We start from the raw sequence: 16,275 nt of genomic DNA on the forward strand, positions 1-16,275 counted from the left end.
GAATAGACAGCGTGGCAGCGTCGGCCTCCTTTTTTTTTTTTTTTTTTTTTTTTTTTTATTTTTTTTTTTTTTTTTTTTTTTAAAAGCAAGTAACAATTGAAACCAACGCTCGTCGTGGCTGGGGCCAGCGATGAGGGATTTGACGGGGGGGAAAAACAATGCCGTAGCTTCCCTTGTCCTTGTTTCCCTTTATCACCCTCCGCTCTCCGGAGACCCCGCAGAGAACCGGGACTGGGGGCACCTCCAGCCGGGCGCCCACCCGTGCCCTCTGCATCTTGGGCAGACGCCGGGGCTGCACCTCCGTACGGGGAAATGGCGGCGACACTGAGCTCCCGGCACGGTACCTGTGCCTCGGACTCGTTGCCAGCCTGACAGTCTCGTGAGGGCTCCTCAGAGTGGAACCGCGGCCGGCAACCCCTTCGGCATCAATGGAGCACCCAAAGTAGTCTTCAAACAGTGTTGTTCGCAGGCAGGTTTGTCTAGCCCATCCTTTAATTGAGCACTTCCCGTTTTGCTTTTTAAGACTGATTTTATACTAGTTAGTTTCATTCTGTGATAATATTAGGAATACTATAAAAACTATTTAAGGGAATCTCAGTGCATGAGTTAAGAGTAGCCGTCCAGGATCAGTGACGTGTTTAGTGATGCAGTTATTAGCGTTTTGGTTTGGCTTGGTTGTTTTTTGTTTGCTTGCTTGTTTTTAGGGCTTTTTTGTTTTGTTTGTAGTTATTTTACTTTTCTTGTTACTGCTTTTAGGGGTTCTTGCAACAGCTAGTGCCGTTCGTCTGCTCATGAGGTGGCACAGCTGATACAGTCTAGACTGAATTCCGGAACGATCTTTCCCCCGGCCCCGTGGCTTCAATTTGCTTTATGTTTCCGCTTGCCTTTCTTCTAGGCTCCCTGTGGCGTTGCTCAGTGGGAAGAGTTCCATGAGAAGAGACGTCTGCAAGAACAGCCGCCCTCCTCCCTAGAGCCGTGCTCTTCGCCGCACAACCTGCGCTCTTCTCGGCGTGCAGGCAGTCACACATCCCTCGAAGGCTCCGGTGGGAAAGCAGACGGCAGCGCTTCACTAACCGGGAAAGGCTGCAGTTGCCTCCGGTTCGTCTCTCATCGGGCTGAGAAAGCCCAGGGCTTCGCTGAAGGCATTGGCCGAACTAGGGCTATGCGAAGGAGGCGGCGGTGACATCGTGCCGGAGGCACGGAGCTCACCCCTTGCCCAAATGACTTGGCGGCGGTTCTGCCCTAAGGGGGCTCCCCGGCCCCCTTTTTCTCTCCCGCAGCCGGCGGCAGCGAGCGCAGGCGGCGAGGATCAGCTGGGATTGGGGGCAGCCCGACGGCGAAAAGCCATGAAAGAAGGAACCCTCTTCCGTTCGTCAGTAGCTCGTTCGGCTGCGGATTACACGTCGTTCGCCTAAGCCTCTCGGCAGCGCCTCGCGGATTTGGGGCGTCCGGTACATGGTGGAGCCCTCGCTTTGGGGCCGCCGGACCCTCTGGCTCCCCGAGCTCCCACCCCGTCAGGGTGGAGGCTGCTGCGGGTGCCGGGAAGCGTGGCAGTCTGCCCTCGAGGGCTCTTCCACACCCAATGGGAAGCTCATCACCATAGCAGACATTTCATCTGTATCCTGTGCGAAAAGAAGGGTCATTGTAGGAGAGATCCAGCGAGTAGCAGCGAATGAAAGAGCATCCCCGCTACTTTTCCTGTAGCAGCCGAGAGCGCAGCCTTTCCCAGCAGCAGTTATTTCCCGCAGGTGCTCCACGGACAGGTATTTTTATCGGTGTGCTTTTAGAGACAGTTTTTTCAAAGCCGAGCCCAGACAGTCCAAGGAGCCTCTCCGTTCCCGCCGTGACCACGAATCCGACGCGGTATTTCATCAGGCCTTGCAGCAGGCAGGCATATGAAGCCCCCTCGGCTTCGTCGCTCTTCGGGGACCTCAGCTTGCGGGGCGGGGACAGAGCTGTCCTGGCTGCTGCCGTGGCCGTGAGTAGCTGCACGTCGGTGGCGGTTGCGGGAGGTCTTGGTTCCCTCCGCGTCCGGGGGGTCAGCACCGCCTGCCTGAGCTGCCACCATAAATCCCACTGACTCCAGAGATGAGATGAGTGTCTAACTCACACGGCTGCTTCTAAAATCCTACCCTTCTGCGTTGCTCCCTGGGCTGGAGAGTCATCAGCAGGCCGGGGGTAAACAGCTGCAGACACACCTGAGCAATTTTACTACGTCGAGTATTTCCATTAACGCCGAGCGAGTGTTAGCAGGATCGGTCCCAGCAGCGATACTAATTGCCGAGGTGGGAGTGAAAGGTGTAGCGTGCAACTCCAGGCACAGGGGAAAATCTACCAGTGGTTTGCCTGGCGTGACAGTTCATTAAACCACTTTAATATATGTTCTCTTTTTTCAAGTGGATATGTGCAGAGATGAAGAGCATGGGGGTGTGGCAGCGGCAGGGCTCTATACAGGCGGTGGCTTTCAACCAGAAAAGAAAGAAGCTAATCCTTAAATCGGTCCGTTTGAGGAAAAAAAAATGACATATACATCTTGGATACCTAATTACTGGAAATGTCAACACACAGTACACAACACAGGTGGGCGAACGGACAGTTCAATACCTGGCTTCGGTCTGAGATCAACCCTTAATTAAAGTTTGCATTCAAAATTAATCGATTTTCGTGTATTACACAAAGAAAGAGGAGTTCTGAGGCGCTTGATTTATTATAGCTTTGTGCAATACTGGGGTCCGGAATGATGTTCTGTGAAAGGTAAGGACGAGGCGATATCACCTCTAATAGTCAAATGTCAACTTGTTTAGCATGTTTAACTAGGATTCTTGGCAATGCCACCTTCCCCTCTGTCTTTGTGCAGATATTAGATTCAAGTGGGAGAGCTCATGCTCTCCCCAAACCAACAAAACAACGACGAGCAAAAACAGCGGTCGTGTTCGAATCTGATTATTCCTAACCACCGGCACTGTTCGAGGTGTATTTTTCGTGTAATACAGAAAACAGACAGAAAAGGAAACCCGAACACTAAACCCGAGCCAAAAATACAGGAGCCTTGCTTGTTTCGAATTCCCTTCACAAAGCCTCCTTCGCCTTTTTCAAATCCAAAATGGTGGGATCTTTCATTTTCAGTGTATTTGATCTGATTGAGAAAAGCTGCGATGTCCCTCTGTAACCCCGGTAGTCTAGCAACACGGAACAAGCCTAACGGTGCGTTACTTTATCAGTTCTGCTTGCCGGGCTAAATTAAAATGATGATGAAAAAGCCCATCTCTCCAGCCACTGAAGGGACTGGTAGGGAAACGGTCCATTAAACCCAGATCAAGAGCTATTTATAGAACTAAGCGACTACTCAATGTCGCCTGCGGGTACAGAAGAATTCTCTAAAAGACACGGGGCTAAACATTTCGCACCCCGTTTCTTTTTCAGTCCAAACTTTCAGGTAACAAAACGTTTAACAAACGAGCTTCCACTCGGGCAAGTAGGGCAAGACGTTTAAATACATCTTTGTTTTGGAAAGGCCCGTTTCTCCCACGAAATAATCCTCCAATCTCACACCCCCGCCCGCCCCCCAAGAGATAGATGGAGAAAATGGGAAATAATTTATATCCATACGGGCCACGGGCCAAGCTGAAAGATTTTTCCCATCAGAAACTGAAGATTTGACTGTTTGCGAAAGCGGAGGCGCAACTGAGAAGTCTGGAGAAGGGAGACAGCTTGTTATCCGCAAATGAATCTCCTGCTACGATCTGACCGTGCATTTGTTTCCTTTCCCGCATTTCATGTGCCTGTGCCCTGACTGGCTGCCAGCGTTATCTTACCAGCACAGCGAGCTGACGAATTGCTCTTTAATAAGGCTCTCGTTAATCTTTCCCCCCCAAGAGGTCTGTATTTTCTAGTCAGATAAGGTTGAAAAATTTCAGACAGTGAGAGGCGGCCAACTCCCCACCCCCCAAGCCCACCCCCCCGACGGCTCGTTTCTCGCCGCCACCCTCCTGCACAGCCCCGTTTCTGGCTGGAGGGGAGGCGGGGCCCTCAGCCGTGTCTTCGCGGCGGACAACGCCTGGGCCAAGGCAAACCCAAGGCGGGGCGCAGCCGTCGGTGTGCACGGTGGGGCGGGGGAGCCGTGCGGCAAGCAGGGGGCGTCCGAGGCCGCCGCCCGAGGCGGGGCGGGGCCGGTGTGGCTGGGCCGGGGCCGCCCCGGTGCCCACAGCCGCGGGCGGGCCCCAGGCAGGTTGCAGAGAGACAGTGTGTGGGGCGGAGGCGTGGGCGGACTTACCGCATATCTTCAACCCGATCTTCCTGGTGCACCCATGAGCCACGCCGCACCACGAGTCGTAAGCTGGAAGAGAGGGCAGAGACGTTCGTTCCCCTGGGGCAGCGGGTCTCCCCGGCCGCTCCGCCGACACCCCCATGACCCCCCGCACAGCCCCCCACTCCCTCTTCCCGGAGTTCAGGGAGAAACTGCTGCTTCCCGATCCCGGCAGCGCCGGAGCGTGCCGGGTGACAGCAGGGTGACACTCTAGCCCGCCGAGAGGAGAGGGGAAGGCACCTGGGACCCGAATATCTAATAATTTACTGCCAGGGCTCCGGAGACGTGGCAGCTTAAAATAAAGTGGCGTGAAATGGGGTCACAAAAAGAGTTCAGGAACTAATTGAGTGAAAAATAGTATTTGACTACATGATGGGAGTTGAATGGCGCTAAGCCTCGGCCCGACTGACGAGCCTCCGACGGCCGCACCTGGGAAACTCCCGGCACGGCACCCCCGTACCCCGCGTCTCGGCCCGCCCGGCCCCCCCCCCACACCTCTTCGCCCGGCAGCCCTGCACAGCCACGGGGTCACCGCCGCCGGCGCGACAGCTCCGATGGCTGCGACAGGGCTATATCCCAGCCTCTGCAAGCCATGGTTCGGCTGTGCCGTAGCCGGCCCCAGATAAGCCTGGGGGAAGAGAGTACCAAAGCCCGGGCCTTAGCTGAAGGCGGCACCGCCCTTGGCCCTGTGCACTGCCGGGCACCTCTGCCCCCAGACCCGGGGCAGCCACAGGGGCAGCGTGGAACCGTGAGGCGGCCTCTGAAGCGAGACCGCCGTGGGGACCGCCGTGCCCGGCCACCCCTGCCCCCCCCGCCGGGCGGTGGGAGCCCCCCGGGGTGGCCTCCGCGGCAATCACCGCCGTCGGCAGGGAGGGTTGGTGGCCGCTGGGGGTACAGGAAGCCGGGGTGGTGTTGGAGAGTGATAAGGCGACAGAGGGGTCGGGACGTGCGGCGGCTCACCCGGGCGGAGAGGGCAGCGGGCAGGCCCTCGGGGACGGAGAAGCGGGGGAAAAGATTCAGCGCGGCCGGGAGGGCTGAGAAGCCCGGCGCGGGCAGGGCGGGGAGCTGGTGATAGAGGCTGTCTCGTTTTTAGCCGCGTTGCCAGTTAATTAGATTTCTGCGTGTCACACCTCTGCCAAAGGCAGAGCCTGTCATCCCCGCCTGGAACAAGACCCGGTGCCGCCGTTCGCCCCCTCCCCCCGTTCCTTCCAGTTGCAGAGTAATGACAATAATGATTTCTGTGCTCATGCCTCGTAGCCCTTTCAGGGTAAAAGCTATTTCCCGCTTTGCTGTGCCTGACAACCTTTCATTTCTTACTGCTGCTCGCTCTTTGTCTGTTATGCTTTATGGCATCGAGCCTCTTTTTCATTTATTTTCGGTTGGCGACGGTCTGAATTGACTGGCAGGGCTATAAACTGATTCTCTATCCACCTGCAGCAGCCCCTGCTTCCCACTCACACCTCAATAACTCAAGGCGAATTCAGAGCAATTTGGAACACAAGGCTTTGAAAAGCTACAATTAGCATTCAAATTTCGCTTGATTACAGGCTTCAGCGTAGGCTGAAAGGAAGCTACAGCATTAGCATTTATAAAATGTAAGGGGGGGAACAGACTCCCGCTTTAAAACAGTGGGTGTAACAGTAACTTCGCCCTTTATCTGATACATATTCTCCACACCCCTCACAGCATCCCGATTTTTTTTGCCATCTAGGGGTTCAATTTATTGTCTAAATCTCTCAAATGTGTCTGTACGATAAAGGCATCTTAGATGGGCTTTTACTCCCAGCGTTTTAATCGCCATGGACCAACCTCTCCCGCTGCCACCAGGAAGATGGTTTCTTTGTGTGGAGCACTTTCCACACCTTGCTTAACGGCGCGGAACGGATTTATCGTTTCTTTTCGAATTTGATCTTTCTAAGCGTAGGTGGGGAAAGCTTCCAAAATACTTTAAACGAGGAAAATATTAAAACCTACTTGTGGGTCGTAAATTAGTTGGGGTGGGGTCCGGAGCGTCGTTGGAGGACGAGGGAGCGGAGGAAGCCATCCCTTCAGAAAAGCCCCGGAGCCCGGGTTTCCTCCGATATTCCTCTGAGGGGAGGGCAACGAAGAATTTGCTGGAAGGCAGAAAGGGCGGTTTTAGTAATTTGGTCTCCTGGACAACCGCACCGGAGTTCCGTCCCGAGGCCGGCGGGCAGCAGCCTGCAGCCCGGCGTTAGCCACGCAGGTCCCGGGGCGGCGGCAGGACGGGCAGGGGCCGGGAGGGCGGGAGCAGGGAAAATGCCTCGACAGGCTGAAGAGTAAAATCGTCCCTTCGCTGGATGTCGAGTGCTCTACCCCCCCCCCCCCCCCCCGCGCCTGAATGATGGATTTAGCAGAGCATGAAGTCTATCGCAATTATATCGGTGACCGCTGAGCAGGGCAATTACGTGGCTCGCGTCAAATAGAAACGTGCAAAGGGCGCTTCGAAATTACCAGCCCAAACGATTTACAATCCCAAACGGAGCCCACTTCTGTGCGCTATCATCCGAGCCCCAAACATACGCCAGGCTAAGAATTCAGGACAGACTGATAAACCCCCACCACTACAAAGGTGCGTTTTGCCCGGTTCCAATGACACACATGTGTATTCGCACACACGTTTCAGCAAATCGGGACAAGTACGCGCTTCATCACTACCCAGCAGCACAAATGGCAGGAGAAGGCACGTTTGTCTGGGGGAAGGAAGGTGCTGGTCCATCCTTCGCTCCTCGCCAGATGTGCAGATCCTTCCTGACGGACACGGCGCTCCGATAACCCTTACAGGGTCGCTGATCGAGAATTGCCGGGTCAGTGCCCCGCTCGTCTCTTTGTCCCCACGGCTACCTGCGATTTATTTTATTCTCCTTCTACAGAAAATGAAGGTCGCGATAACGAACGAACGCTTTCTTTGTTAGAAGCTTTTTTCAAGTCAATAGCTACTGATTCACTCCCACTGCCGTGTGGCTTTACACCCGCGTGTAAACGCAACGGATCGATTGTTTCAATGAAAACCAGGTATTTCGTGAGTTTTTTGTTTGTAAAAAACAACAACAACAACATCAAAAACCAGAACTAAAAAGACATAAAGCAGAACAGATTCTCTAGACAATGCCTGTAGGTGAAGTAACAGGTTAACGCAATGTCTAAGGCGCTGGCTGTCTCAAAATACTCGTTTTGCCTTTATAGGTACGAGAGCCACCAAAACAGATTTTAGAAAATAAATAAATAAATAAATAAATAAATGCAGACCCTGAAAGAGCTTTGCAAAGGTTTGAAAATAGGAAGCTGTTTAGAGGAGACTTACCGAAGGGGCGTGAGGACACAGTTACTGCCGGAATCCAGGCAGGCAGGGAGACTCCAGCCTGGGAGCGACCCGCCGTTTATAAACTCCACTAGGAACGACGTCGGAATACCAATCGCGCAGCAGAATTTAATGCGAGATGACCTTTTTTTCCAGAAGTGCTCGGATTTGCTTTTTGAAAAGCGTGAATCGCCGGTTGATCTGCTTCGACGCAGGCATGAGTCACAGGGCTGCCGCCACCCCCTCCGCGCCGCTCCGCACGGGGGGCTGGGGACTGCCGGGGCGGCCGGCTGGGGCGGGGAGGGGCGGCCCACCCGGACCCAGCTGCCACCGCCGGCCCGCTTCGCCCCGGAGAGGCGGGAGGGCTACCCAGCAGCGGTGGGGGCAGCTGCATAGACAGGGGGTTCTGCCTTGCGAGGCCCCTCTTGAGTCTCGGAGGCTTTCCCCACCTGCCCTGCCCTGCCTGTCCTGCTCCGCCCTGCTCCGAGGTGGTCGGCTGTGCTAACAGGCGCGGAGCACCTCGCACATCCGTGTACGGTCAGAGGACATTGGGCCGAACCCCAACTCCCAGTGTCTGTGCGGTCCCGGCACACCCCTGCGCACGGTGCGGGCCGAGAGTGAGCCAGCCCGGGTCCGTGTTCAATGTAGCTCAGCAAAGCCACCCCCTTTCTCTGTGCCGAGGGGCTGGGGAGCCCCGCTGGCTCCCTCGGCGGCTGCCGGCAGCGCCCGCCGCCCCGCTCTCCGCCAGAGGGTGGCAGAGGCCCGGGCACCGCCGTTCTTTGTGTCCTCCTGGCCGCGGGGTATCACCTGGATTTCTTTGACCTGCCCTCACCGCTGCCGTTAGATTACGATTTCATACCAGACACCCCTCGGGCTAAAATGAGAAACATCAAGACAACGGTTTGGTTTTTTTTTTCACCCCCAACAACCTCAAATCTGTGTTTCTGCATCCCACCCTCCAAACATGCTTCACCAACACTTCGCGGTGGTGACCACGGTGCTACGTTTCAGCATGTCGCGGTAGCTACGCAGATGCCTAAACCAAACCCTTCTCACAGAAGTGGCACATAAAAGGCTGAGAGGAATCTGCAATGAGACGGGAGGAGGGGAAACCGCTCGATGGAGCCAGAGAATTTAATCCCGTGCAGGGAGTGATGGGCAGCTCAACGAGCAGCAGGGACGTGTCCTTCTTGAAGGACTCGAGGAGAGAGCGAAAACTTACAAGCTCCTTTTTGACAGGAGATCGGTCGACTGACAGCATTAAGTAACCAAGACAATTGCTTTGCTGAGCACACTTACTGTCTAGGAACTGGACACACAACGAAAACACCAGCAGCACAAAAGCCAGCTTTTAAACATAGTTTTAGAGGAATTAACAGCCCTATCTGACATGAGCTTGTGCCATCTATTCCTGGCTGTCGTTTTAAAGGTGGTCTCAACCGATCGGGCAAAATGTTTGCTCAGAGCAGAACATGAGATATAATAATATAACTGTAATTAGTTATCTTTATAAACGTAAAGAAGCATTCATAGGAAGTCAACGAAAGGAGTCAACGAAAGATCAGGCAAGTAACTTTAAACCAGCAGTCACTGCAAGGTGCGACCCGACTGGGTCTGTGCCCGGCAGGCACACAGCGTGTGCGCTCATTCCTTCCCCCCCGGCCTTCCAGAAGTGCGTGTGTCTGCCGTAAATAGACACGCTTTAACATAAATATTTACATCCTCGGAGGCGCTGAGGTTCGTCAGGGTAAGAAACCAGACAATGAAAACCAGCGGGCTTTCCGCGCCACGCTGGAAATGAGTCCTTCTGCCACCTCGGCGCCCCCCGCCCCTCCGCGCCGCTCAGCACCGCGGACAGCGCCCGCACCGCCCCCGCCCGCGGCTCCGGTTCCGCCTGTCCCGGCAAGGTCAGAGGCACAGCCCGGGGAAAAGAGAGGGCTCTGCCTGGGGGGGTCGGCGAGGGCAGCAGCTCCGCACAGCTCAGGCGGGCATGCAACCCGCCTCGCTCCCCGCCGGGCGGGAGAGCACTGAAACCAAAGGCCGCCGAGACCGGCACCGCCCCCGTCCCCTCTAGGTGGTGCTGCATCTCAAGCCCAGACCCTCACAAAGCCGGCCTGCACCGAGCCCGCCCGGCAGCCGCTGCGGTGGCCCCGAGGCCGTGCTGAGGGAGGGTTTTTTCGTCCTGACCCCAGCGGAGACAGGAGAAGCGACAGACGGCAAACCCTGGGGCTTCGCGGGTTCCGTCCCCCTTATTCCTCCCGCTCATCTGCAGGGCGGCTGTACACCACGCCAGGGAACGCTGGGTAACTCGCTTGCAGCGAACCCCCCTAAAAATCCCACCTAACCACTCCAGCTCTGGAGACTTCATTCAGTAGTCGCCTCAGCAGCTGAGACCTTTGAAACACCCTTCCTGTTCATGCCCAGGAGGGGCCACTGACAGAGGAACCGGTGTCAGTGACAGAGTTCAAAGCCTTCCCCTTCAGCTTCACTGCTTGAGCTCTCTGCTCAACCCCTCTTTGCTCCTTTCTCCTCCGTGATTCAGTCCCTTCCCTGTGGCTATTGCTGGAGTGGACTGTAGGCACAGGTTACAGAGAATGTCTTTGGAGGTTGGAGCCCGAGAAGACTTGGCCTTTGCTTTGAACCCAGACATTTACTGAGGATGTGAATCACAAGAAAAACCACTGGCATACAGTATCTGCAAGACAGCAGGACACAGATGTGCAGTTCCCTTGTTGAATTTCCCTAGCTGAAGCTTGTCACCAGAGCATTGGTTAGAGCTCACTTTAAGAAGCCAGATGTTGGTGTCTTTTTTAGCTCAGCTCGATCCATTAACCAGACATACTAAAATATGAATCTTGAGTAGCCTGGGGGGGCACAGGAATAAAGCAATGCAGTAAATACCTTTCAGCAACAAAGACCAGTCCATGATTCTATGGTGGGTTTGAAGAGTCATTGTCCTAGGAGCTGCTTATGAGATTGTAAGTGACAGGAGTGCCACCAGGCTGCACTATAAGGGGTTAACAATGTAACTACCTACCAATGGAAGAGCAAACAGGGGAAAAGCACTCTGTCATATTGTTCCTTGATTTCCTCATATTCTGAACTTCAGTCACATTATATATGCATTTATCTACAGGCAGGGAAGTAAATTCAGGTGATCATTATGATTGTTGTTTTTTCCTCAATGAGAATTCTCTCTCTGTTGCCTTTTAATTCCTGGTTTTGTTTGGATTGTGAATATTTTAGCTAGCTGGGACCAGGCATGCTCTTTCCTTCAAAAATGTATATAACAGTATGTACACTGAACATCTGTGATGTTCCTGAAATTGTGGCTCTAGTTTTTTCATTGTACTTGGCACCTATTTCTTTTCCCAACATTTCCAGGTACACAACTATGTCTCATTTACTTGCATCTTTGATAGAATGTAATTATTTAAATGACAAATGTCCTTAACAAAGAAGAATTGGAAAACTGTTCAAAACTAAATATTTCAGAACTTTCCTATCACCTGCAGTACTGAAAAATACAGATATGACTGATTGTAATCAATAAAATTAACCTACCAAGAAAAATTTGCTCTAATTATTTGCCCCGGCCCAGGAAATTCTACAAAAGGAAATCTGGTAAAGGTTACAGATTTATACTCCTATTCTAGAGAGAACTTCTGCTGTTTTATGGCACTTGACAAGAATATTTTGAAGGTGAGCAATATGTTTGCTTTGGGTTTTATGATCAGTCTGTCACCTATGTGCCCAACTGTCCCATATTTAAGGACCATGTCCCTGATTTGAATTTCAAAGACAGCTCAAGATGACCTGCCAGCTAGAACATTCAGCACTGCTGGGATGAAGGACATTCAGAAAAAGTCTGATCTGAAGCACATTGTTATACATACTTTGTGGCTTCTTGTTTCAGGATGTCCCCTTCCTGATCCATGCTGGCATGTGTTGCTGTCCGTTTTGATCTGCTTCATCTGAAAAACATCCCAAAGAATAATCCACATCCTGAAACAATCACAGCAGCAAATCCCAACCCTCAATAACTTCCCCAATGGAAGCAAATGAAGAACTCCCTTACTTCCAAACCATAACAAAATAAAGCCCAGCGGAAAGGCTTATTTATCTAGGCTGATCAAACAAGGTCACTTAAGTTGGGTAGCTGTGACTGTAGCATGAAAAAAAGGTAATGAAAATGGTAGTACAAGCAGTAAGTCCACTCTCTACCAGTTTCAGGGAATTGCAACTGTTTTCACTACATTTGAAATAAACTTTATTTCCTGCTTTCCATAATACTTCCCAGTACAATGTAAAACTAAGACAGCTAATGCCCGGATCTTCCCCTTGTGATATGCTGTTCTAATTGTTACATCTCTCACTGAATTATATCTTTTTATCCCATAGGAGGGCATCAGTTTACAAGAAGAACAGGAACATTCAGTAATTTCAGTAATGCTGCTACAAGAGATAATGCAGTTTGGCTTTCCAATCTCAGAATTTGGAGAGCTGGACTCTTTTAATACAGGATTTACTTAAATTAAGCATATTTCATAAAGAATCCTCAAGAAACAACGCACACAAGCTTTTCTGATACTTTTAAGAACACTCCTCAAATCATAACTCAGTCTCAGGTATGGGCTTTCCTATGTCTCAAAAGTTTTCAGGACCAAGCTACAGTTTTGAACCAAACTAGGCTTTTCTTTTTTCTTTACCTTCTTTTCTCTGTTGTGGATAAGTCAGGTTTTGCCTTGAAGAGTCTGTCAGTTCACTTGTGATGGTCATCAGTACTAGTAGAATAGTAGGCCTTCTGCAGCATCATACTTGAAACTCTTCACCATTCTGTAATCTTTTTAGCTACAGTATTGCAAAAAGAAATATTTAGCACATCTAATTCAGGTGAAAGTGGTTAAGCAGAAAACCAATACTCAAATTTTACAACAAGGTGCAAACATAGCACAGAAACACGAAGAGGACTATATGAATAGCTACAAAAATGGACAATTGTCACATCAAGAAGTTAACTGAGTTTGACTGAGTAGTTCACATTCTCTAATCTGAGTGGATTTCATTATCACTCTCACATTAAGCTCATCTCTGTTTTGGGGTAATGGAGGAGCTTTAAGCAAACTCATCAGCTGTTACACACCCCTCTCTTTTCAGTATTAGTATAGAACATGATGAGAGTATTGAGGGACAGTTATAAGGAAAAAACACTTCTCCCAGATCAAGAGAAGAAACAAAAAGTGGTTCAAACTGAAGACATGGTCTTCCAGGCAGAAAATCAGATTACAGTTGTCATGTTACAGACACATATTCAGATCTATTTATGTAATAAATTTCTGTCTTCTGCTTTGCCCCTTCAAAACTTTTTTTCAAGTCCACGTTTACCTAGTGCTCTTGACTCCTCTTGCTGACATTTTGATAGCTGCACCAGAAGATGACCACAGAATTGCTGTCATCTTGGGGGGTGTGTGTGTTAGCAACTCAGCACTAGAACAAGAGATAAAGCTTAGCTGTATTCATTAATTCATATTCAGCCATAACAGTTTTGTAAAGTTTATGGACATCAGATAATGAGCAGCACTGCCCTGAACAATGAATCGAGCATAGCCTCTCACTTTATAATCTTAAGAGATATTTAGTGTTTGCAAGGGATTCAAGTAAATGTCTGGGAAGGGATTCAAGAGGATACAATGGATAGTGGTCTGGTTCCTGACAGCTGTGCTCCCTACAGGACAGGTAATATGCTCCTTGCACTCCTCTCCAGCTACAATGAGAATGCCAACCTGAAACTTCCTTCCTCAGCATTCTTCTAACAGTCACCTTTTCTCCTTATAGAAATACTCTATCATTATTAGAATCACTAGGTTGAGCCTCCCTATAGGTTCCTAATTTTGATTAACCAGACAGAATTAGTTTCAGTAAAACTTAGTAGCCCTTCAGAGACTCTTCATATTAGTCCATTTGTCTTTGCTCATGCTTTTCTGTCCAGTTACTCAGTAAGAGCATGAGAGTTCCTCCTGATCTCATTTATGGACACTGCATGAAGATACCAAAATAGCTATGGCATTCATTCAAATTTCAGGGCACCTTAAGCACTCCCCATTCCCAGAGGGCCACTTTCTGAGTACTGTGACATGTACAGCATTTTTTTGTTTTTTATGAGCATGGGACTGTGAAAGCAGCTTCCATACCCATTTTGAAAATAATTTGAAAAACAAACAAACAACCTCACAATTATCCATCTCTACCACTTTGCAGTAATTCTCTATAAGAAACATTAAGAACAAGATTATGCTGGAAATGTTAGGAACTCCAGGAACGACCTTTAGCTTCCATCAGGATAGAGAGGCATTGTACCTTGTCCCAAGATGAAGTACTGGAGCACTGCAAAGCCAGCCCTGCAACACAGGAAAATCTCTTCAAGTTAAAAAAAAAAAAAAAAAAAAAAAAAAAAAAAAAAAAAAAAATCTAAAGATCAATGGTTTCATATCCTTTAAGATAGCGAAAGATAAACAACACAACAGAGAGGTACCACAGCAGCTAAAGGCAATAAGAAACACATGAAAGTTTTCTTATACAGGCACACTCATCCGAGCATGACAGTATTAACCAACTATTCCTCCAAGACTTACAAACTTAGATAGCTTCATTATTACTTGAACATTTATTTTTCATATGAAAAGAACATGCAAAGCATTTATTCAATAACGTTTAGACACATCATTGGTAAAAAAAGAGTTCCTTCCCACACTTCTTTCTCACTTTCTTCTTTATACACAGTAAAGGTTAACTATACCCTTAAAATTATAGCATGAAATGGCTACTATATAGTCTTAGACATTAATATCAGGCCTTAGAATTTCTGTAATGAATATAAATCCTAAATTTTAACACTCATATGTTTAATATATCTTTATTGTACCTTTCCTTCTGCCTACCCCAGAACAGCATATTAGCTAAGATTGATTTTCATGAGTTGACTTCACTGAATGTGATTACACTCAGACTGATTCTCCATCCCCATATAACTTAATCTTTGTGAAATAAAATTCTTCTTATTAAAAATACCCAACTAACTGTACATACAGCTAGAGTTGGGTAAAAACCTTACCTGCAATAGCACAGCTTAATCAAAGTATTTTTAATAATTTTCAAGCAAGAGAGTTGTACTGTCTGTTGAGTTAGATGCATCCCTCTCTACAGGCACACCAGTCAATTATATCCAAACTTTTAGAAACACGGAACTTATTATCTATTTATTTCAGCATTGTAACATGGTTCATTTAGTCCTCGCCATGTGGACACCAACTGATTTGACAAAATACATATGGCAGACATTCCACAAAGATGTCTGCATTAAAAAATGGCAGAAGATTAGCACAAAATGTAAACCATCTTGAGCTTATATATCAAATCTATTCTTGAAATAATGTACTAAAAGGGAATTTGACTCTCAAGAGCATATCTGAATAATTTTAAAGTTTGAAAGCTAGTCCAGAGAAATCAGCATATATATAAAGTATGAAGAATTACTCCCTGTCACTTTTAAAAGCATGCATATGAATTCAGTTAAACAATTGTTTAGATTTAGACCAAGTTGTTCACACTTACAAAAATCTCCAATTAAAAACTATGCAAAAGGAGATGAATGCTGTGGACATTAAAATTAATATTAGTAATTCAGGAATCACAACCTTAAAGAGGTTGATAATTTTCATTCGTTTCAACTTAATTGAGAAGGAAGGTGCTCCACTTCTTTCTGGAAATCAGCTGGCTTACTTTTAGCCATTTCTAGAAACCAGAAAGTTTAGCAAGCCTAATACTGCTGAAATGCTATGTTTCAATTCACAATCTGTATCAGTTTCTACATGATTGGTTGCTCCAGTAGGAAAATATAATTATGGCTGCAAACATCAAGTTCGCACTTGTCACCAAGTTATAGAACAAGGTAATTTCTGCAGCTCTAAGTTTGAAAATATTACAAGGACTACAAAAACTCTAAGATCTGATATTAATGTTAGCAAGGACTACTGAAATCTGTAAGAGAAAATATAACTAAACAATGTAAACCAACTTGCCTTTTGGAAGAATCAAAATCATCAACTGAAATACTGTAGCATCTTCAAACTTATTTTCCCAGGAACTGTCACAATTTTCTTTATTTTCTTCATTTTTGCCATTTGAACAGCATGTACTCTTTGTGCTGCTATCATCACTTTTTTTCTTCATCATCTGCACTCTCCACAGTGGCCAGTTTCTGTGCTTCTTACACGTGATCATTCCATGCTGCACTTCATTTTATATTAAAAAGAAGCAATTAGGACAATTAGTTTCACCTGTTTTCAATTAAACCATTAAATACTGATTAATCCTTTCTAGCAAGAAAGCCCTGTAATGCTTGTGTGGTAGACTGTAGAGTTAAAACTAAAAAGCCACCTTGTAAACTGAAATGTGCTGTGACCACTTTGCACTTGGAATTGGCTCAGCATAGCTCTAAAACCAGCACAGCTGGTCACCAGAAAATCACACATTTATGGGAGAGTGCTCAGATAAATTAAGCCACTGTTTAAGCTTCTTTGTTGTTTCAATTTCCTGTAGCTACTTTGTAGCATCAAAAGAATGGAAGATTTCCCCCCTCCCTTCTCTAACC

The 16,275-nt window shown here is 48.5% G+C and overlaps 1 protein-coding gene across 2 annotated transcripts in view; it reads right to left on the reverse strand.

Moving 5' to 3' along the window:
- The window catches only part of GAD1 (glutamate decarboxylase 1), a 38,391-nt gene extending 25,996 nt beyond the window's left edge, over nt 1-12,395 (reverse strand). Inside the window, exons 1-4 of one of the 2 annotated variants that reach the window (XM_071747388.1) lie at nt 12,335-12,395; nt 11,522-11,599; nt 6,281-6,420; nt 4,274-4,336 (exon numbers count right to left, since the gene is read on the reverse strand). In XM_071747388.1, the coding sequence (XP_071603489.1) occupies nt 4,274-4,336; nt 6,281-6,420; nt 11,522-11,562 (244 nt within the window). In that variant the 5' untranslated portion in view covers nt 11,563-11,599; nt 12,335-12,395. Of the gene's footprint in view, nt 1-4,273; nt 4,337-6,280; nt 6,421-7,628; nt 8,549-11,521; nt 11,600-12,334 lie in introns of those variants that run through there. The other variant, XM_071747389.1, reaches the window with a different exon arrangement.
- Nucleotides 12,396-16,275: the final 3,880 nt, after the last annotated feature.

The sequence above is a fragment of the Heliangelus exortis genome, chromosome 6 (genome assembly GCF_036169615.1).
Source record: "Heliangelus exortis chromosome 6, bHelExo1.hap1, whole genome shotgun sequence".
Classification (NCBI taxonomy): Eukaryota; Metazoa; Chordata; class Aves; order Apodiformes; family Trochilidae; genus Heliangelus; species Heliangelus exortis.